Consider the following 20,892-nt stretch of genomic DNA (forward strand, 5'->3'; position numbering starts at 1 on the left):
GCAGAGCGGCTGGGCCCGTGAGCCATGGCCGCTGAGCCTGTGCGTCCGGAGCCTGTGCTCTGCAACGGGAGAGGCCACAACAGTGAGAGGCCCGCGTAACACACACACACAAAAAAAATGTTAGGGCTAACAGATGAACTCAGCAGTTGCACGATATAACATTAACATGCAAAACTACATTAACAATGAATAATACAAAGTTCATTGCAGCTCTATTTACAATAGCCAGGACATGGAAGCAACCTAAGTGTCCATCAACAGATGAATGGATAAAGAAGATGTGGCACATATACACAATGGAATATTACTCAGCCATAAAAAGAAACGAAACTGAGTTATTTGTAGTGAGGTGGATAGACCTGGAGTCTGTCATACAGAGTGGGGTAAGTCAGAAGGAGAAAAACAAATACCGTATGCTAACACATATATATGGAATCTAAGAAAAAAAATGTCATGAAGAGACTAGAGGTAGGACGGGAATAAAACACAGACCTACTAGAGCATGGACTTGAGGATATGGGGAGGGGGAAGGGTAAGCTGTGATGAAGTGAGAGAGTGGCATGGACATACCTACACTACCAAACGTAGGGTGGATAGCTAGTGGGAAGCAGCCGCATGGCACAGGGAGATCAGCTAGGTTGTTTGTGACCACCTAGAGGGGTGGGATAGGGAGGGTGTGAGGGAGGGAGATGCAAGAGGGAAAAGATATGGGAACATATGTATATGTATAACTGATTTACTTTGTTGTAAAGCAGAAACTAACACACCATTGTAAAGCAATTATACTCCAATAAAGATGTTTAAAAAAACAATTAACAATACAAAAACAAAATTAAGAAAACAATTCCAAGGACTTTCCTGGTGGTGCAGTAGTTAAGAATCCGCCTGCCAATGCAGGGGACATGGGTGATACCTAATCCGGGAAGATCCCACATGCTGAGGAGCAACTAAGCCCGTGTGCTAGAACTACTGAGCCTGCACTCTAGAGCCCGCGAGCCACAACTACTGAGCTCTTGCGCCACAACTACTGAAGCCCGTTCACTCTAGGGCCCACATGCTGCAACTACTGAGCCCGCACACTGCAACTACTGAAGCCCACGCGTCTAGAGCCGTGCTCCACAACATAAGAAGCCACTGCAACGAGAAGCCCACGCACTGCAACGAAGAGTAGCCCCCACTCGCCGCAACCAGAGAAAGCCCATGTGCAGCAACAAAGACCCAACACAGCCAAAAATAATAATAATAATAATAAATAAAAATAAAGACAACCTAAGTAAATGTAAAGCATCTGTGATCACTGACTGGAAGAATTAATATTGTTAATATGACAATACTACCTAAAGCAATCTACAAATTCATTGCAATTCCTGTCAAAATCCCAATGGCACTTTTTGTAGAAACAGAAAAATTCTTCCTAAAATTCATATGGAATCTCAAGGGACCCCAAAGAGGCAAAACAAACTTGAAAAAGAAGAACAAAGTGGGAGTACTCACACTTCCTGATTTCAAAACCTGCTACAAAGGCACAGAAAACAGTGTGGTACTGGCATAAAGACAGACATATCAGCATAAAGATAGAGCCCAAAAATAAACCATCAAATATATGGCCAAATTATTTTCAAACAAAGGTGCTAAGATCATTCAATGGGAAAGACAGACTTCTCAACAAACAATGCTGAGAAAACTGGACATCCATATACAAAAGAATGAAGCTGGACCCTTACCTTATGCCATATGCAAAAATTAACTCAAAATGGAACAAAGGCCTAAATGTAAAAGTTAAAACTATAAAACTCTTAGAAGGAAACATGGGGGAAAGCCTCATGATGGATTTGACCATGACTTCTTGAATATGACACCAAAAGCACAAATGACAAAAGAGAACATAAATTAAACTGTGTCAAAATTTAAAACTTCTGTACATCAAAGGACACTATAACAGAGTGAGAAGGCAAACCATGAAATGGGAGAAAACATCTGTAAACCATGTATCTGATAAGGAATTAACATCCAGAATATATAAAGAGCTACAAACTAACAACAGCAACAAAAATCTATTTTAAAATGGGCAAAGTACTTGAATAGACATTTCTCCAAAAACAACACTCAAATGGCCAATAAGCACATGAAAAGATGCTCAATATCACTAATTATTAGGAAAAATGCAAATCAAAACCACAATGAGGGACTTCGCCAGCGGCACAGTGGTTAGGAATCCACCTGACGGTGCAGGGGACACAGGTTCAAGCGCTGGTCCAGGAAGATCCCACATGTCACGGAGCAACTAGGCCTGTGCACCACAACTACTGAGCCTGTGCTCTAGAGTCCGTGAGCCACAACTACTGAGCCCACATGCCACAGCTACTGAAGCCCATGCACCTAGAGCCTGTGCTCCGCAACAAGAGAAGCCACCACAATGAGAAGTCCACAAACCAAAAGCAAGAGTAGCCCCCGCTCACCGCAACTAGAGAAATTCCACATTCAGCAACGAAGACCCAATGCAGCCAAATATAAATAAATAAATAAATAAATAAATAAAAATTTTTTTAAACCGCAATGAAATACCACTTCACACCCATCTGCAAGGCCATTTATAGAAACATTTTTTAAAAGACAGAAAATAACAAGTATTAGCAAGGATGTAAAGAGACTGGAATCCTCGTGCATTGCTGATGGCAAAGTAAAATGGTGCAGGCACTACAGAAAACAGCGTGGTTATTCCCCAAAAAACTAAACATAGAATTATCAAATGGTAAGCAATTCCACTCCTAAATATATACCCAAAAGATTTAAAACAGGGAGTCAAACAGAAACTTGGATACCAAATGTTCATTATAGCATTATTCACAATTTCTATCGAAAGGTAGAAACAACCCAAGTGTCCATCAACAAAGAACCGGTAAACAAAATGTGGTACATACATACAATGGAATATTTCTCCAACGAAAATATACAGATAGCCAATAAGTACATGAAAAGATGCTCAACATCACTAATCACTAGGGAAATGCAAGTCAAAACCACAGTGAGATACCACTTCACACCCATTAGGATGGCTATTATCAAAAAATAAGAAGTGTTGGCGAGGATGTGGGACTCTCACGAGTTGGTGGTGGTAATGTAAAATTGTACAACTGGTGTGGAAAATAGTTAGGTGATTTCTCAAAAAGTTAAACATGAATTACCCTTTAATACAGCAATTCCAATGCTAGGTATACACCCAAGAGATCCAAAAATAGGGACTCTAACAAATACTTGCACACTAATATTCGTAACAGCTTAACTCATAAGAGCCAAAAGGTGGAAACTACCTGAGTGTACAACAACAGATGAATGGATAAATAAACGTGATATATACTCACACAATGGGGTATTATTCAGACATAAAAGGAATGAAATTTTGATGCCTGCTACAACATGCACGAACCCTGAAAATGTTATGCTAAGTAAAATAAGCCGAATACAAAAAGACAAATGTTGTATGATTCCATTTATATGACGTATCTAGAATAATCAAATTCAGAGACAGAAAGTAGAATAGAGGTTACCTGGAGCTGCAGGGAGGGGTATAGAGTTTTTGTTTGGGATGATAAAAAGAGCTCTGGAAATAAATAGTAGTGATAGCTATACAACAATTTGAATGTATTTAATGCCACTAAATTGTACACTTAATGTGGGTAAATTGTAAATATCAGGGTGAAGAATTAACCAATTAAAACAGTTCATCACTCTACATAACTAACACAGAAACCTGCTATGGTTACTGAGAAAGCAAATCAATAAAAACAATGAGTGCTTTGTGGGACAACCAGAGTCTCATTACCTATAATCATACACCACTGTCTTATCAGAGCTTAAATATTTCAGTATGTTTAAATGTATCACAAGTTGTTCTTTTCAAACAGTTCCTTCCCTCCATCCATAATGGTCCAAGCACCTACCTAAGTGCTTCTTCCCTTTCCCATACCAAAAAGCAAAACAAATCCCCCTCTCCCTTCCTGGCTTTCTTCATGATAACAAGATGGCTGCAGCAGTACCAGACATCATACCTACATGCAGCCACCCAGAGGGGAAACTGCTCTGCATGGAGCAAATCTGCATTAGGCTCTATCACTCCCAGAGCACTGCCTCTGTTCCAAAGCCAGGCATTCCTACAGAGCCCAGCCCTGGCCATGAGTCAGAAAGTTCTTTTAACAGGTCTAAGTTTTTCATAAAGGCACTGAATTTCACTCCAATAGAAAGGAAAGGAGCCACTTTAGTTTTTCATAGAGTTGATTGCCCAGTTTCCCTTGAACAAGTTCAATTCGGGTCTAGCCTGAAAAGGTATGTATGGCTGGGGAAAGAAGCAAACAGCAAAGAGTGGCTGGCAAACAGGAAAAGGAAACGAATGACACTGGAAGTAGCTACAGAGAACAGAAATGTACAGAGATAGAAAGAATACCAAAACAAAACAAAAATACCATTTCAAGTCACTGATAGCGAGTCGAAGAGTCTCACATATATCCCCCTCCCCGACCACCACCACCACCACCAAATTCCCAGAGAGCATCACAGTCAGATGAGAAAAGGAACAAACAAGAGAACCACTAACTGTAATTAGTGATCTTCCCAGGGATTTCAGTGAGGAAGCAAACAAGTATCACTGTATCAAAGTCATAATCACTTATTTGTATTAACAATATCAAATAGAAAGTTCAATTAAACAAATGATGCCCAAGAAGTTGAAATGGTAGTACAGGATACTTTATTTTTGTAATATCAGAGAATTTATTCCTCTTAAGCATGTATCAATTTTTAAATTTTTGAAGATGCAAATCTGTGGAGAAAATAATGCCTTATACTGACAAGGGTGCAGAGAAACAAGTACCCTCACTGTCCTGGCAATAGTTAATTTCTAATGACCAACTGTTCAGAAGTAGGAGATTAGGTAAATTATAGTACCTAATATAGTACCTAATGGAACAGCAGTCATTAAAACAATGACATTCCAGACATAAGAAAATGTACATAGTATAGCAGATTTAAAATAAAAGACTGTTGGGACTTCCCTGGTGGTCCAGTGGTTATGACTCCATGCTTCCACTGCAAGGGGTGTGGTTTTGATCCCTGGTCAGGGAACTAAGATCCCACATGCTGCATGGCCAATAAATAAATTACTTGAGTTTTAAAAGTAAAATAAAATAAAATATTGAATGACAATATAAACAGTATAGTCCTAAATTTATTTTAAATGCCTGCATCAGAAAAAAAGACTGGAAAGATATGCCAGTGTGTTGAGAGGGGCTATGTCTGGGTAACAAAAATAAGATATCACCCTTATTTTCATTTTTGTGTAATTTTCTATAGTTACTGACATGTCTATAATGAATATATATCTTATGTAATCAGAAGGGAAATGTTAGACAGAAAAAGCTCAAATGTATTCAACATATTGAATTCAGTACAGGGAAGAATGGAACATATTATCTTTTACTATTAAAAAAATCCAACAAAAAAATATTTTCTTGGTGCTTTTAAAGGTTTAACCTTGAGTTCTATGGAAAAGTCACTCATCCAAAACACGGCTTCCCCAAAGGTGTCAAATGAAAAAGGTATTGTTGGGGTAAATTCAAGTGGCATCCCCATTACCTTCTACAAATTTCCTGAATCACTGTTGTGATAACCGTGAAACTCTAGGTGAGATGGACTCATACTGAAATCCTAAGGCTCCCACCCAAAATCAGTCATCTCATCTCAGCCACAGGCAGTAAACCTTCCTAACAGACTCAAGAAAGAGAAAGGCTGAGGGGAAAAAAAAGTGTATTCATGATGTCACAGATTTCTAACGACTAAATATTATTAGACTTACAGCCTGCCTTTTAAAATACTATCAGGGGGACTTCCCTGGTGGTCCAGTGGTTAAGACTCCACAATCCCAACGCAGGGGGTCCAGGTTCAATCCCTGGTCAGGGAAGTAAGATCCCACATGCAGCAACTAAACCTGCGTGCCACAACTAGAGAAGCCCATGCGCTGCAACGAAGGCCCAGTGAAGCCAAAATAAATAAATAAATAAATTTTAAAAAATAAAATACTATCAGGACTAACAAAGCAAAATAAAACTTTTCACTTTTATTGATCCCTCACTATGTGCTAGGTCCTGGGGTTACAAACACAAGACAAAATTCCTTGTCCTGGAGAAGCTCAATCCCCTGAGGCAAAGACATGCAATTAAGCATGATCTAAAGGGATAAGTGCCATACTAGAGGTTGGAACCAACTGCTGTAGGAGCAAGAAGCAATGCTTATTATTGGGCAGAGCTGGGGAAGGCATCAAAGAGAAGATGACATTTCAGCTTTTTAAGGTGGCATTCCCCAGGCAGAAAAAGGTAGTCATTACATTCCTGTCATATTATAACAACCAAGCAAAGCGACAAAGGTAGGAGAGTTTTAGGCTTGTCTGGAAAAGGGTGAGTTGTCCAGCATATCTCAAGTGTAGGGAATGTGGAAAGAACATCAGAAACAAAACTCAAGAAAAGTTTCGTGCCACCCTTCCTCCTATACATGAAGATGAAAATGGACTTCAGATCTTTTTAATGTTAATATATCTTTATCACTCCCCACACTTAAAAGTAAGGCCACACAGACTTTAGCAGCATCCTTCCTCCTTGGCCATAGACCACAGTCTGGCCAGGAACACATCCTAACCCCAAACACTATCAGGTTCACAAAGGTGGCACAGCTGGCACTGTCATGAAGCATTCAGTAAGTCATCCTGATAATTTGCATTCAAAACACAACATAACAAAATCTACTCCTTTATAAACTGGACACTTCCCTCTAGGTAATGAAATTTTTTTCCTATTCCGTTCAACATTTTTATCAGCCACTTGGAAAAGGACAGAAGACAGGTTTTATCAACTGTGTAGGTGAAACTTCAAGGAAAAGATGATAATATGTGGGATGACAAACTCAAGCTACAAAAAAGACTTGACAAGTTGTACTAATGAGCCAAATACAGAGAGCCCACCCCCCATTGAGGACCAACAGTGGCAAGCCAAATATGCTCCCCCTCAATGAAATGTAATGAAAATAAATGTAAAATCTTTTTTAAATGAAACTAAAATTTTACATTTATGTTTATTATCAATAGCACACATTCAGGACAGAGATCTAGCTTTACTTCAGTTAATATGCAGTAAAATCTAGAGTTTAGCTGTTATAAAACCAGTATGAGTAATTCGTGTGAAATGGCAGCTCAAAAGTCTCCGAATATCAGGCTTTACACCACGTTAACCAAAAACATCCAACTCAATGCTAAAATACATGTATAAAACCTTCTATATGCCTGATACTGAGTTATGTCTGTCAAGAACACAAAGATACAGTTGACCCTTGAACAACACAGGTTTGAACTGTGCAGGTCCATTTATACACAGTTTTTTTCAATAAATATAGTACCTGTATTTTCATGTTACAGATCTTTAACTAAGTGTGGGGAAAAGTTTGCATTTAATTAGAGATCACAATATGTGGAATCAAAAGAACCAGGGTTTGAGTTCTGATTCCATCCAGACTGTTTCAGCTTCCTGCCCTTGGGTGAGTCATTTTATCATCTCCTTTGTTTTTGAGGCAGAAATAGCGGAACACAGATTTTTGACTGTGTAGGGCTTGGCGCTCCAACCCCTGCATTGTTCAAGGGTCAACTGTAAATATGGCAGAATTCCTACTTTTTAAGAGTTTATAGCCTAAATCAGAATTAACCATGGGTCAAAAAATCAATTGCGCTGCTACCAATTTTTTTTTTTTTTCCAGTACGCAGGCCTCCCACCGCTGTGGCCTCTCCCATGGCGGACGCGCAGGCTCAGCGGCCATGGCTCACGGGCCCAGCCGCTCCGCGGCATGTGGCATCTTCCCGGACCGGGGCACGAACTCGCGTCCCCTGCATCGGCAGGCGGACTCTCAACCACTGCGCCACCAGGGAAGCCCACCAATATTTTTTGATGAAATAGAAATGAATAGAAACATCAGAGTACACTCTACAAAATACTATACCATGAAACTTCTGTTTAACTTTTTCATGTGTGTGTATAGTATAAACATACACACATAAGAGATAATCATTTTAATTGTATTTCTTATTGTAGATCGTAGTCAAAAGTTGGAAGGACATTAATCTAATGGAAGAGGATAGTATAAATATACCATGGTAAGATATAAAGTATCATAGAATAAAAGCTATTTGGTTGGAGAAAGAAAGAGGTATGGTCAAGGTAGAAAAAGATGTACAAAGATAGTAATACATGATAGAAGCCTTAACAGATAGGAAAGAATCTGAGAGATGAAGATGGGGTGGAGGGAGGCACCCCACATAGAAGGAATATGAACAGAGACATGATGCAGCAAATAACAAGAAGTGTTTAATAGATGGCAAACAGTCCTGGCACACGGCAGCACTGGTATAATTAAGGCCAGACAGAAGGACTTGGGGAAAGTTCAGTTTGGCTAAAGTGTAAAATACAAGTAAGTCAGCAGTTGAGGCTGAAAAAGCAAATTTGAGCCATAACATGCAAGTGCTGGGCACACAGTAAACACTTAATGAATGTTAGCTATTCCACTGGTCTTACTTAGCTCTGGAGCCTTAAACCACATTATCTCTAAGATCCCTTACAATACTTAAGTTTTATGAATTACTGCAGGGCTATGATGGAAGTTATTTATATGTAAACACAGAACACAAACTTATAAGAAATTACAAGGAGTTTATTCAACGAGGAAGAATGTTCTCATCACATCTGTCTAACAATAAAATGGGCTGTCTCAAAAAGTGGTGAGGGCACTGTCACTAGATGTATTTGAAGAAAGGTCAAAGTATGATACTAAGTCTGTAATATAAAGTTCTGCATTTATCATACATTAATTCTTCCATCAATTTTTGTTCTCATTCATCAATCAACAAGAGCTCATGACTGAGTTCTAAAGAGAGAGGGAGAAACAGATGGAAGCAGGAGGTTGAGATTTTATTCCATTGTAGATAAGTAGAAAAACAGGAAGTTTCTGAAAGACATTTCCCAACATAGTAATTATCCTTACTAGAGTATCCTAATGTGTGATATAGCAAGTCAACTGCAGTTACTTGGGCCACAGTTAAAATAATTTGGCAATGTACCTATGAAAAAAAATTTTAAGTTCCTAGAACCTTTATGTGGAACAAAAATCTTGCTTTTCTATACAAAAATCTATCAAGAGGGGGTATACAAGAGTCTTTAGAGAATAATCAATATAAACAGGTTTGTTCATTATGGTAAAAGTACAACATTGGAATAAAGCCCTAATATAGCATATCCAATAATGCTTACACATTGGGAATAAATTCAGATCATTCTTATCTTCAAGAATAAAGACACAAGAATTCAAAAAACAATCATAATACAAACTACTAAAAATTGAAATTCAGCACCAATGTAAAAGTATGGTATGAATATAAAGCACTTTCAACTTCAATGACCATTCTTTTGAGACATCATGCTTCAGAATGTGTCTAACAATGATAGAAAATGGTGTCATGTTTACAATTAAGCTTTATGTTTCTAAAGCATATTCTCTCATAACACTGCATGATAAAATTAACCATAACATTTGAATAGTCTATAGAACATTGTTGCATATTGACTTTCGTGTTAAAATATTGATCATTTCCTGCTGATTATTTCCTGCTTGCTTTACAGAATGGCAGATCAAAACAAAGCCATCTCGGTTTAAGAAGGCACTCAATAAATGTTTCCTGAAATCAACTTCTTTCTTCCCTACTAACAATGTCTTTAAAAGAGGGCAATAGTACCCAACATACTCCTCAAGGCTGTTAAAAACCTGCCTTATGAATTGTCATGCCTTGAATCTGTACTCATCAGCAATGCAAATCATATATTCAGAAGCAGAATGATAAATACTATGTAGTCTTATAAAAATGCTTAATATAGAAATAAAAGTCCTTAAATATAACTATCCAATTTAAATTTGAAGTCTGTTAAAAAGGCCTTATTTTTTGAGCCAGAGACATACACTACAGACAAATTCTTTTCAGAGGCAACATGGTGTAATGAAAGCAGCTGTGGATTAGAATCCCAAAGTCCTAGGTTGAAATCTCAAATCGGCACTTAGTTGGCTTAAGTATCTTACATCAGTCACTTAATTTCTTTCAGTTAAAGTTTCTTTGTCATCTGTTTAAAAAAAAAAAAAAAAGAGCTTTACAGTGTAAAGCTCAAGCAGAATCATGATGTGGAAGTTCCCTGTAAACACTAAACCCCTGATCATAAAACATCAAGCACATCCTCACTTTTCAGGGCAAAATAAAGTCCTGGGTTTAAGACGTCTTCTCTACCCCTAGTGGATGACTTTACCTCTAAGAGATAAAGATACAGGGCCTTTTCCAAGGCTTCAAAGGCTGGGATTTCCTTACAGAGCAAGTAACTAAAGAGCCCACTATTTCAATGAGTTGTAGCCCATTTACTAACATATTTAGTGAAATTTTGTGAACACCGGTTCTTTCAGATGTAGTTTCATGGACCTATTCCCTTCCCACCTTCATATGCCTCTGCACCACAGGATCATTAGAAGTTAAATTTCTTTTAAGGATTCAGGGCTTTTTTTAAGTGTTGGGTTTTTTTTTTTCCTATCTGGGGAAAATCAAGCAGAAAGAAATCAGGTAAAAGTAAGGCAGAAAATATGCATCGTTTTTAAATTAGAAAAAAAATAAATATGACATTACAAAACTAAAATAGAAGGTAATCTGGTTGGTAATGAGGAAATTTTTTCATGGTCTGCTAAGTGGGGATTAGAAAAGAATAAGCAATAAATGCTCTGAATTATTACAAAATTTACCTCAGGACAGCAGAATAAAGAAGATGACATTATGAAGCAGCTTTCACTGCTAAGATGCCAAGCTAACACACATGTACTCAAATCTCTGCTGCTATTCTACTCTAGGAATTTAATTACAAACTCTTGTTTCATTTGTTGGTGGTGTTTACGGCTGCTGCTGTTAGAGGATGGGAAAAGTATTTTCTTGCTCTTCAGTTTCTGTATTTGGTAGTTTGTGTGCAGTCAATATGAGAAAAGACAGGTGTTTCACAAAAATGGTTGGATTTTTCTCACCTAATTCACTCTAGAATAGGAAGCTTCTTGAAAAGGTAAAATAAAGAATGGTAAGATGCAGAACTTTCCAAGCATTTATGGAAACAGAAAGAAAAGCAGAGAATCTCTAAGAGGAAGAGACATAAGGAGTCAGAACACAGGCTAAAAGGATTCAGTAAAGAACAGCTCCTTGTGATACTAGAGAAGGACAGTAAGAGTCAAGTATATGGCAAAATATTGCCCATTGCCAAGAAGAAGATTAAGGGGAATATTTAATTGTTAAAGGACAAAAAAGGATTAACAACCTCTGAGATCCAATTTCATCATCTGTGTAATGAAGATAACATTAGGACTACTCTGGGGATCTACATGGTATAACATAAGCAAGAATCCCCAGCACACTGACTAGTCCATCACTGATCTTCAAAAAAGGGTAGTTTTCTCCCCTTCCTCTAAACTCAATCACAGAATATTACAATGGAAAGGGAAGCTCAGGTATTGCCTAGTCCTAAGCAAATAAATCAAATAATCTGAAAGTGTTATAACTTGTACAGAATTTTTATATCATAAATTTTAAAGGCATTAAGATATTACTACATGATCTCAAAAACCTTACCAATGTCAAATACAGATGAACAGCTGCACTGGGAAAAACTCCTGTGCACTGCTGCAACAGGGGACTCCTTCCCTCACCAACATCCAAGCAATTTATACAAATTGGTGGGGAAAAGATATGTTTTCCCTCCTTGCTGTAAGGATTATGGGTTAGCAAGCAGAGATAGAAATCTGTGCTCCATGCTGCTCATAAAAATCAAAGTTGAAATCTGAAACATTTTCTCATAGTAATAATGATAATGTTTAGATTTTCTTTTTTTAATTTATTTTTATTTATTTATTTTATCTGTGGCTGTGTTGGGTCTTCGTTGCTGCGTGTGGGCTCTTCTCTAGTTGCAGCGAGTGGGGGCTATTCTTCGTTGCAGTGCACAGGCTTCTCATTGCGGTGGCTTCTCTTGTTGTGGAACACAGGCTCTAGGCGTGCAGGCTTCAGTAGTTGTGGTATGCGGGCTCAGCATCACAGGCTCAGTAGTTGTGGCGCACGGGCTTAGTTGCTCTGTGGCATGTGGGATCTTCCCAGACCAGGGTTCGAACCTGTGTCCCCTACATTGGTAGGCGGATTCTTAACCACTGCACCACCAGAGAAGTCCAATGTTTAGATGTTCAAGCTAACAATTAAACAATGCAGCTAACATACCATTTTTAATTGACTATTTTTCTCATTGTAAGTACAATATTTAGGCTCTTTATAGACTGAACTGGCTTTTATGAAAAGGCCTAGGAGTGTAACCCTGAAATGCTTATGGAAAAGACATATTCTGAGTGTGAACAATCTACACAAGAACTTTTAGACCATAGCTGAGGAAGGGATAGTAGAAGAAAGCTGTGAGAGAAGATGATAGAGACTTTCTTTGTTTGGCAGAAAGGGCAAATAAATTACACTAAATCACAGCTGCTAATGTCTTCAGAATAACTTTCTCTCTCTTTTAACAAGCATTTAAGTCCTACCCTGTGCCCATTGCTGTAGCCCTCCACAGGAAAAAATTTTTCTAAAGCTAAACCCACAGTCCAAGGAATGCAAAAATTTCCTTCCATCTTCCTAAGTAAATCACACACCAAATCCTAGTGCTTTGAGATTCACATATGCCTATCTTGATTACCCTGCGTTGCTTCCATCTCAGAACCAACACACCTGAGGAAATGCCTAGTGTTGTTATTACTCTAAGTACTGTACTAAGGGGGAAAAGGAGAAATTAACATTTATTAAGCATTTGGTATGCTCTCATTTGATTTTCACAACCCTGTAGGTGAATATTATCCCCAATTTACACATTAAGAAAATGATGTTAAATAACTTGCCCACAACACCAGTAAATAGAAGCCAGGACTCAGAAATCTGCCAATTCCACTACTCAGAGGTTCCCACCCAGCAGGAAAAAAATTATCACTTAGGTGCCACTGGACAGTTGACCACTTTCACATCAATTATTTGTTATTCTAGTTAAGCAGGTCTCAGAGCAAGTTCCGGAAAAGATAAACCATCAACTCTTCACATCAAAAAATGTATTTCGTATTTAGGGAATGCTCTAAGAGAAAGGATAAAATGTTCCCAGAGGTGAATCCCAGCTCTTCACATTATTTCCCAATCCCATTTCAACAGAGACTCTAGCACTAGGGCTCCTTTTATCACTTCCATCCTAGCCTATATCATTATGCCCTTAGAGCACAGCTAATTAAAAACTTCAGAAAGTTACCTTTCAAAACAAGATTTTCTACCAGCACTGATCTCTCTGCAGGTCCTTAAATTTAAATACATTCAGTTTCCACATAATTTGCCTGATGGTATTCATACTAAACGTTTGTCTGTTACCACTGACAGCTTAAAAGTTATTTTGTAGTGAACTGTGAACTAAACCTTGAATGAGCTGCAGTAAACATGGGAAACAAAAGTATGTTTAGACAGATTTCCCCATCTAAAATTTTCCATTAAAACTTAGGCAGAAAAAAAAACTGTACACTCATTTTTCTATCTGTTTCTAACTGAATGACAGGCGACTTACAATAATGCAGTGTGGCTGAACTCCTCTCTCATGTAATCGCCACAAAACACTAACACTATAAAAGTAAAACTAATATTCAACCCCTTAAATTATTGAATATGCCTTTTAAAGAAGTTGAGAATTATAAGAATTATTTAGCTTCTGGAGTTCAACACTTGTAACACATAAAAAGAGGATTCTAAGAGGAATAATGGTCTCATCTAAAAACAGGTTCGTTTGTTTCTTAACAAACCCGTGTCTGTAATATACACTAAACATTGGGACATGTGCAAAAAACACTTTCTATTTTAAGTAATAATTATTTATAATATTGAAGGCAAAACAAACCAAAACGGATCAAACATTTCCAGTCAAATGTCTGCAAAATTCTGAACTGGGAAAATGATGTCAACGTATTTTATCCCTTTTTTTTTTTTTTCCTAAGGCTCCACTACAAAAATAGTCATCGGGCTCATCAACTCAGGTGCAGAAACTCACTAAAATTGAGGTTTGAGAAAGGAGAAAACAGGTTCCCAGAATTTGGCTTCCTGGGTGAAACTGCCCTATGCCCCACACCAAAAACCTCGGGGAGCCGCTGGGGCCCTGCCCACCCCTCCCTCCGACCGCACCTGCCGAGGCCGCGCTGCCAGCGCCCCCTGCCGCCCTCCCCGCACCCAGGGACCCGCTCCCACCCCCGCGCCTCGCGCCCGCGCCGCCCCCACCCCGCGCACACCCCGCGCCGAGGCCGCGCAGCCTGCGGGCAGCGGCGGGAGGCGCGCGGGCGCGAATCGAGGTGGGGCCGGCACGAGGCCGAGAGCAAGGGCGCGTCCCCCGAATCCCCTCCGCGGCCAGGCCGGAGCCTCACCTACCTACGCCGTATTTCTCTTCCTCCGTGGGGGTCCACATGGCCGGGCCGGGCGCGACCCCGCGGGCGCGGCGGCGGCCGGGCGACAGCGCGGCGGGGACCGCCGCGGGCCCGGCTGTGGCGCACCGCTAAGCGAGGCGGGGGCGGTCAGGCGGCGCAGGGCAGTGGGCGGCGCATCCCTCACAGGCCGTCCGGGATGCCACCGCCGCCACGCCCGGACCGCCAGGTTTCGCGGGCGCCCCAGCAAACCCGATCAGCGCGGGCGAGGGTTTGCCACCTGTCAGTCCCTGCCGTTCTCACGCCACCGCTCGTTCCTCACAGCTCCGCTGCTCGGCTCCCGGCGCCGCCGCGACTCGGCTCGCCTCAGCGGGCTCGCAGGACGCCCGCGCATGCGCCGCTTCCTGGCGCGCGGGGGCTCGCGCTGCCCGGGCTCGCGCCGCCCGAGCCCGCGCGCGAGCCCACGTGTCGCTGCCGCCGCGCGGCAGCGGAGGGAAATCCGCGAGAGGCGATTGAATGGCCCCGCCGGGGTCAGGACTGGCTCTTAGGCCCAAGGCTCCGGGCGGCAGCAAGCGCTGGAGGAGGCGGGGCTGGGCAGGTGGGAGGGCCTCGGACCCCCTGGGCTTCGGCGTCCAGTGCCTCCTGCCAGGCATGCCGAGATCCCGGCGAAATCCGCGGGTCGGAGAGGGGAGAGAAGGGAAAGGAGGGAAGGATACCGTTTTAAGAACCATCCAGGTGTCATCAACGGCGCTGTCACGACCCCATCCCTGGAAAGGTCCCAGGAGCCACCCTGCGCAGCGCCCGGGCCCGCAGGGTGGGGTCGCCGCGGGAGAACCAAGTGGGGCATACTCGTGCTCCTCCCTCTTAGGTCTCTGGGACTCCTCCTAGGCCGAAGCCGCTAGCGCCTCCTTGGTTCTTATTTCGCTGAGTTGGCCTGCGTAGTAAATGTTTGGGGCCAGAATAATCACTGCAGGCTTCCTAGTAAGGAAGCAGTTGCTCACTGGGTTGGGGGAAGGGGGAGTAGGGGGCGGGAGGGAGGTGTTGTTCCTGCCCTGGGCACCGCCTCTGCTGCTCCTAAGTCTCTGCCTTACAGCCCATCCTGAGTTTCCGGTTCGGTCCCAAAACTTTTCTCCTTCCTCTCTTCCTTAAGAATTCATTCACTCTTAGGCCTGCAAATATCACCGTGACCCTAGGTCAACCGCTCAAAGACCAGGAAAGTCCTGGCAACTGCAGGACTTCTCCTTTCCACCTACATCTGGATTGCATGGTGTTCCTAGCCCTAGTCCCAGCATATCCGTACAATTCTGTCACCAGCACTACCAAGTCAAAATCCTGGTGTCATTCCTCACGCTCAGTCTTGGACACCCCCACTCTACAAAGCCCAGCTCAAGGCCTTACCTCTAGAAAACCTTCCCTGATCCTGCAGCTGGCAGACTGGATCCTTCTTTTGCCTGGGATTCAAGCTGTGTGCCTTTGTGCCTTACTTTTCCTATAAGACTGTCAGCTCCAAAAGGCAAAATCCAGGCTAAAGTCACCTTTCTGGTCCATCAGGACTCAGCCCAGCACCTGACGCACAGTGTTGACTAGGAAGCAAGACTAATAAAAGAATATCTTGGTAATCAACAGATCTTGTTGATTCTTCATTCACAATACTCTTTATGATAGGTAACTCCTCCCAAGCCTAATTGTGTTCACCTGGATTATTGCCACAGTTTCCTGACCTATAGACTCCTCCTCCCACCAGTGAAGGCTGCTCACTCCTGCCCCTGGAAAATGTTCCGTAAATGATTGAGTTTCTCAATAGCTAGATATACACATTTTTTGATCCAAGAACATAATAAAAGACATATCCTTATTTATGTAGCTGACTATTCCAGGAAGATAGACCCCTGCCCAATGGCCACCATGGAATGTTTACCGCGGAATGAAGCCACATTCCCACATTCTCCAGGGAGCTATCCAGCAAGAGATGCCAAGTTCTACAGACCTTTTGAACAACCTTAAAAAGGAAATTGATTTTTTTAACATCTTTATTGGAGTATAACTGCTTTACAATGTTGTCTGACTTTCTGCTTTATAACAAAGTGAATCAGTTATACATATACATATGTTCCCATACCTCCTCCCTCTTGCGTCTCCCTCCCTCCCACCCTGCTAGGTAGTTACAAAGCACGGAGCTAATCTCCCTGTGCTATGTGGCTGCTTCCCACTAGCTATCTATTTTACGTTTGGTAGTGTATATATGTCCATGCCACTCTCTCACGTTGTCACAGCTTACCTTTCCCCCTCCCCATATCCTCAAGTCCATTCGCTAGTAGGTCTGTGTCTTTATTCCCGTCTTGCCCGTAGGTTCTTCATGACCATTTTTTTTTTCTTAGATTCCATATATATGTGTTAGCATACGGTATTACTTTTTCTCTTTCTGACTTACTTCACTCTGTATGACAGACTCTAGGTCCATCCATCTCACTACAAATAACTCAATTTCATTTTATGGCGGAGTAATATTCCATTGTATATATGTGCCACATCTTCTTTATCCATTCATCTGTTGATGGACACTTAGGTTGCTTCCATGTCCTGGCTATTGTAAATAGAGCTGCAATGAACATTGTGGTACATGACTCTTTTTGAATTATGGTTTTCTCAGGGTATACGCCCAATAGTGGGATTGTGGGGTCGTATGGTTCTATTTGTAGTTTTTTAAGGAACCTCCATACTGTTCTCCATAGTGGCTGTATCAATTTACATTCCCACCAGCAGTGCAAGAGTGTTCCCTTTTCTCCACACCCTCTCCAGCATTTATTGTTTCTAGAGTTTTTGATGATGGCCATTCTGACGGGTGTGAGATGATATCTCATTGTAGTTTTGATTTGCATTTCTCTAATGATTAATGATGTTGAGCATTCTTTCATGTGTTTGTTGGCAATCTGTATATCTTCTTTGGAGAAATGTCTATTTAGGTCTTCTGCCCATTTTTGGATGGGGTTGTTTGTTGTTTTGTTATTGAGCTGCATGAGTTGCTTATAAATTTTGGAGATTAATCCTTTGTCAGTTGCTTCATTTGCAACTATTTTCTCCCATTCTGAGGGTTGTCTTTTGGTCTTGTTTATGGTGTCCTTTGCTGTGCAAAAGTTTTTAAGTTTCATTAGGTCCCATTTGTTTATTTTTGTTTTTATTTCCATTCCTCTAGGAGGTGGGTCAAAAAGGATCTTGCTGTGATTTATGTCATCGACTGTTCTGCCTATGTTTTCCTCTAAGAGTTTGATAGTGTCTGGCCTTACATTTAGGTCTTTAACCCATTTTGAGTTTATTTTTGTGTATGGTGTTAGGGAGTGTTCTAATTTCATACTTTTACACGTACCTGTCCAGTCTTCCCAGCACCACTTATTGAAGAGGATGTCTTTTTTCCACTGTATATCCTTCCCTCCTTTATCAAAGATAAGGTGACCATGTGTGTGGGTTTATCTCTGGGCTTTCTATCCTGTTCCATTGATCTATATTTCTGTTTTTATGCCAGTACCATACTGTCTTCATTACTGTGGTCTTGTAGTATAGTCTGCAGTCAGGGAGTCTGATTCCTCCAGCTCCATTTTTCGTTCTCAAGATTGCTTTGGCTATTCGGGGTCTTTTGTGTTTCCATACAAATTGTGAAATTCTTTGTTCTAGTTCTGTAAAAAATGCCAGTGGTAATTTGATAGGGATTGCATTGAATCTGTAGATTGCTTTGGGTAATAGAGTCATTTTCACTATGTTGATTCTTCCAATCCAAGAACATGGTATATTTCTCCACCTATTTGTATCATCTTTAATTTCTTTCATCAGTGTCTTATAGTTTTCTGCATACAGGTCTTTTGTCTCCTTAGGTAGGTTTATTCCTAGACATTTTATTCTTTTTGTTGCAATGGTAAATGGGAGTGTTTTCTTAATTTCACTCTCAGATTTTTCATCATTAGTATATAAGAATGCCAGAGATCTCTGTGCATTAATTTTGTATCCTGCTACTTTACCAGATTCATTGATTAGCTCTAGTAGTTTTCTGGTGGCATCCTTAGGCTTCTCTATGTATAGTATCATGTCATCTGCAAACAGCTTTACTTCTGACAGATTTACTTTTTCTGACAGCTTTACTTCTTCTTTTCCTATTTGGATTCCTTTTATTTCTTTTTCTTCTCTGATTGCTGTGGCTAGAACTTCCAAAACTATGTTGAATAAGAGTGGTGAGAGTGGGCAACCTTGTCTTATTCCTGATCTTAGTGGAAATGGTTTCAGTTTTCCACCATTCAGAACGATGCTGGCTGTGGGTTTGTCATATATGGCCTTTATTATGTTGAGGAAAGTTCCCTCTATGCCTACTTTCTGCAGGGTTTTTATCATAAATGGGTGTTGAATTTTGTCAAAAGCTTTCTCTGCATCTATTGAGATGATCATGTGGTTTTTCTCCTTCAGTTTGTTGATATGGTGTATCACGTTGATTGATTTGCGTATATTGAAGAATCCTTGCATTCCTGGGATAAACCCAACTTGATCATGGTGTATGATCCTTTTAATGTGCCCTTGGATTCTGTTTGCTAGTATTTTGTTGAGGATTTTTGCATCTATGTTCATCAGTGGCATTGGTCTGTAGTTTTCTTTATTTGTGACACCTTTGTCTGGTTTTGGTATCAAGGTGATGGTGGCCTCATAGAATGAGTTTGGGAGTGATCCTCCCTCTGCTATAATTTGGAAGAGTTTGAGAAGGATAGGTGTTAGCTCTTCTCTAAATGTCTGATAGAATTCACCTGTGAAGCCATCTGGTCCTGGGCTTTTGTTTGTTGGAAGATTTTGAATCACAGTTTCAATTTCAGTGCTTGTGATTGGTCTGTTCATATTTTCTATTTCTTCCTGGTTCAGTCTCAGAAGGTTGTGCATTTCTAAGAATTTGTCCATTTTTTCCAGGTTGTCCATTTTATTGGCATAAAGTTGCTTATAGTAATCTCTCATGATCCTTTGTGTTTCTGCAGTGTCAGTTGTTACTTCTTCTTCATTTCAAATTCTATTAAAGGAGTCTTCTCCCTTTTTTTCTTGATGAGTCTGGCTAATGGTTTTTCAATTTTGTTTATCTTCTGAAAGAACCAGCTTTTAGTCTTATTGATCTTTGCTATAGTTTCCTTCATTTCTTATTCATTTATTTCTGATATTATCTTTATGATTTCTTTCCTATGCTAATCTTGGGGGACTTTTTTTGTTCTTCTTTCTCTAATCGCTTTAGGTGTAAGGTTAGGTTGTTTATCTGAGATGTTTCTTGTTTCTTGAGGTAGGATTGAATTGTTATAAACCTCCCTCTTAGGACTGCTTTTGCTGCATCCCATAGGTTTTGGGTCATCGTGTCTCCATTGTCATTTGTTTCTAGGTATTTTTTGATTTCCTCTTTGATTTCTTCAGTGATCACTTCGTTATTAAGTAGTGTATTGTTTAGCCTCCATGTGTTTGTATTTTTTACAGATTTTTTCCTGTAATTGATATCTAGTCTCATAGTGTTGTGGTCGGAAAAGATACTTGATACGATTTCAATTTTCTTAAATTTATCAAGGCTTGATTTGTGACCCAAGATATGATCTATCCTGGAGAATGTTCCATGAGCACTTGAGAAGAATGTGTAGTCTGTTGTTTTTGGATGGAATGTCCTATAAATATCAATTAAGTCCATCTTGTTTAATGTATCATTTAAAGCTTGTGTTTCCTTATTTATTTTCATTTTGGATGATCTGTCCATTGGTGAAAGTGGGGTGTTAAAGTCCCCTACTATGATTGTTTTACTGTCGATTTCCCCTTTTATGGCTGTTAGTATTTGCCTTATGTATTGAGGTGCTCCTATGTTGGGTGCATAAATATTTACAATTATTGTATCTTCTTGGATCGATCCCTTGATCATTATGTTGTGTCCTTCTTTGTCTCTTGTAATAGTCTTTATTTTAAAGTCTATTTTGTCTGATATGAGAATTGCTACTCCAGCTTTCTTTTGATTTCCATTTTCATGGAATATCTTTTTCCACCTCCTCACTTTCAGTCTGTATGTGTCCCTAGGTCTGAAGTGGGTCTCTTGTAGACAGCATATATATGGGTCTTGTTTTTGTATCCATTCAGCCAGTCTGTGTCTTTTGGTGGGGACATTTAATCCATTTACATTTAAGGTAATTATTCATATGTATGTTCCTATTACCATTTACTTAATTGTTTTGGGCTTGTTGTTGTAGGTCTTTTCCTTCTCCTGTGTTTCCTGTCTAGAAAAGTTCCTTTAGCGTTTGTTGTAAAGCTGGTTTGGTGGTGCTGAATTCTCTTAGCTTT

The 20,892-nt window shown here is 40.4% G+C and overlaps 1 protein-coding gene across 9 annotated transcripts in view; it reads right to left on the reverse strand.

Moving 5' to 3' along the window:
* The window catches only part of DOCK3 (dedicator of cytokinesis 3), a 445,236-nt gene extending 430,268 nt beyond the window's left edge, over positions 1–14,968 (reverse strand). For all 9 annotated transcript variants that reach the window (XM_067044062.1, XM_067044064.1, XM_067044059.1 and 6 more), the window contains exon 1: positions 14,573–14,968. In XM_067044062.1, coding sequence (XP_066900163.1) covers positions 14,573–14,609 — 37 coding nt within the window. In that variant the 5' untranslated portion in view covers positions 14,610–14,968. The remainder of the gene's footprint in view (positions 1–14,572) is intronic.
* Between the last annotated feature and the right edge of the window lie 5,924 nt (positions 14,969–20,892).

The sequence above is a fragment of the Kogia breviceps genome, chromosome 10 (assembly GCF_026419965.1).
Source record: "Kogia breviceps isolate mKogBre1 chromosome 10, mKogBre1 haplotype 1, whole genome shotgun sequence".
Lineage (NCBI taxonomy): Eukaryota > Metazoa > Chordata > Mammalia > Artiodactyla > Physeteridae > Kogia > Kogia breviceps.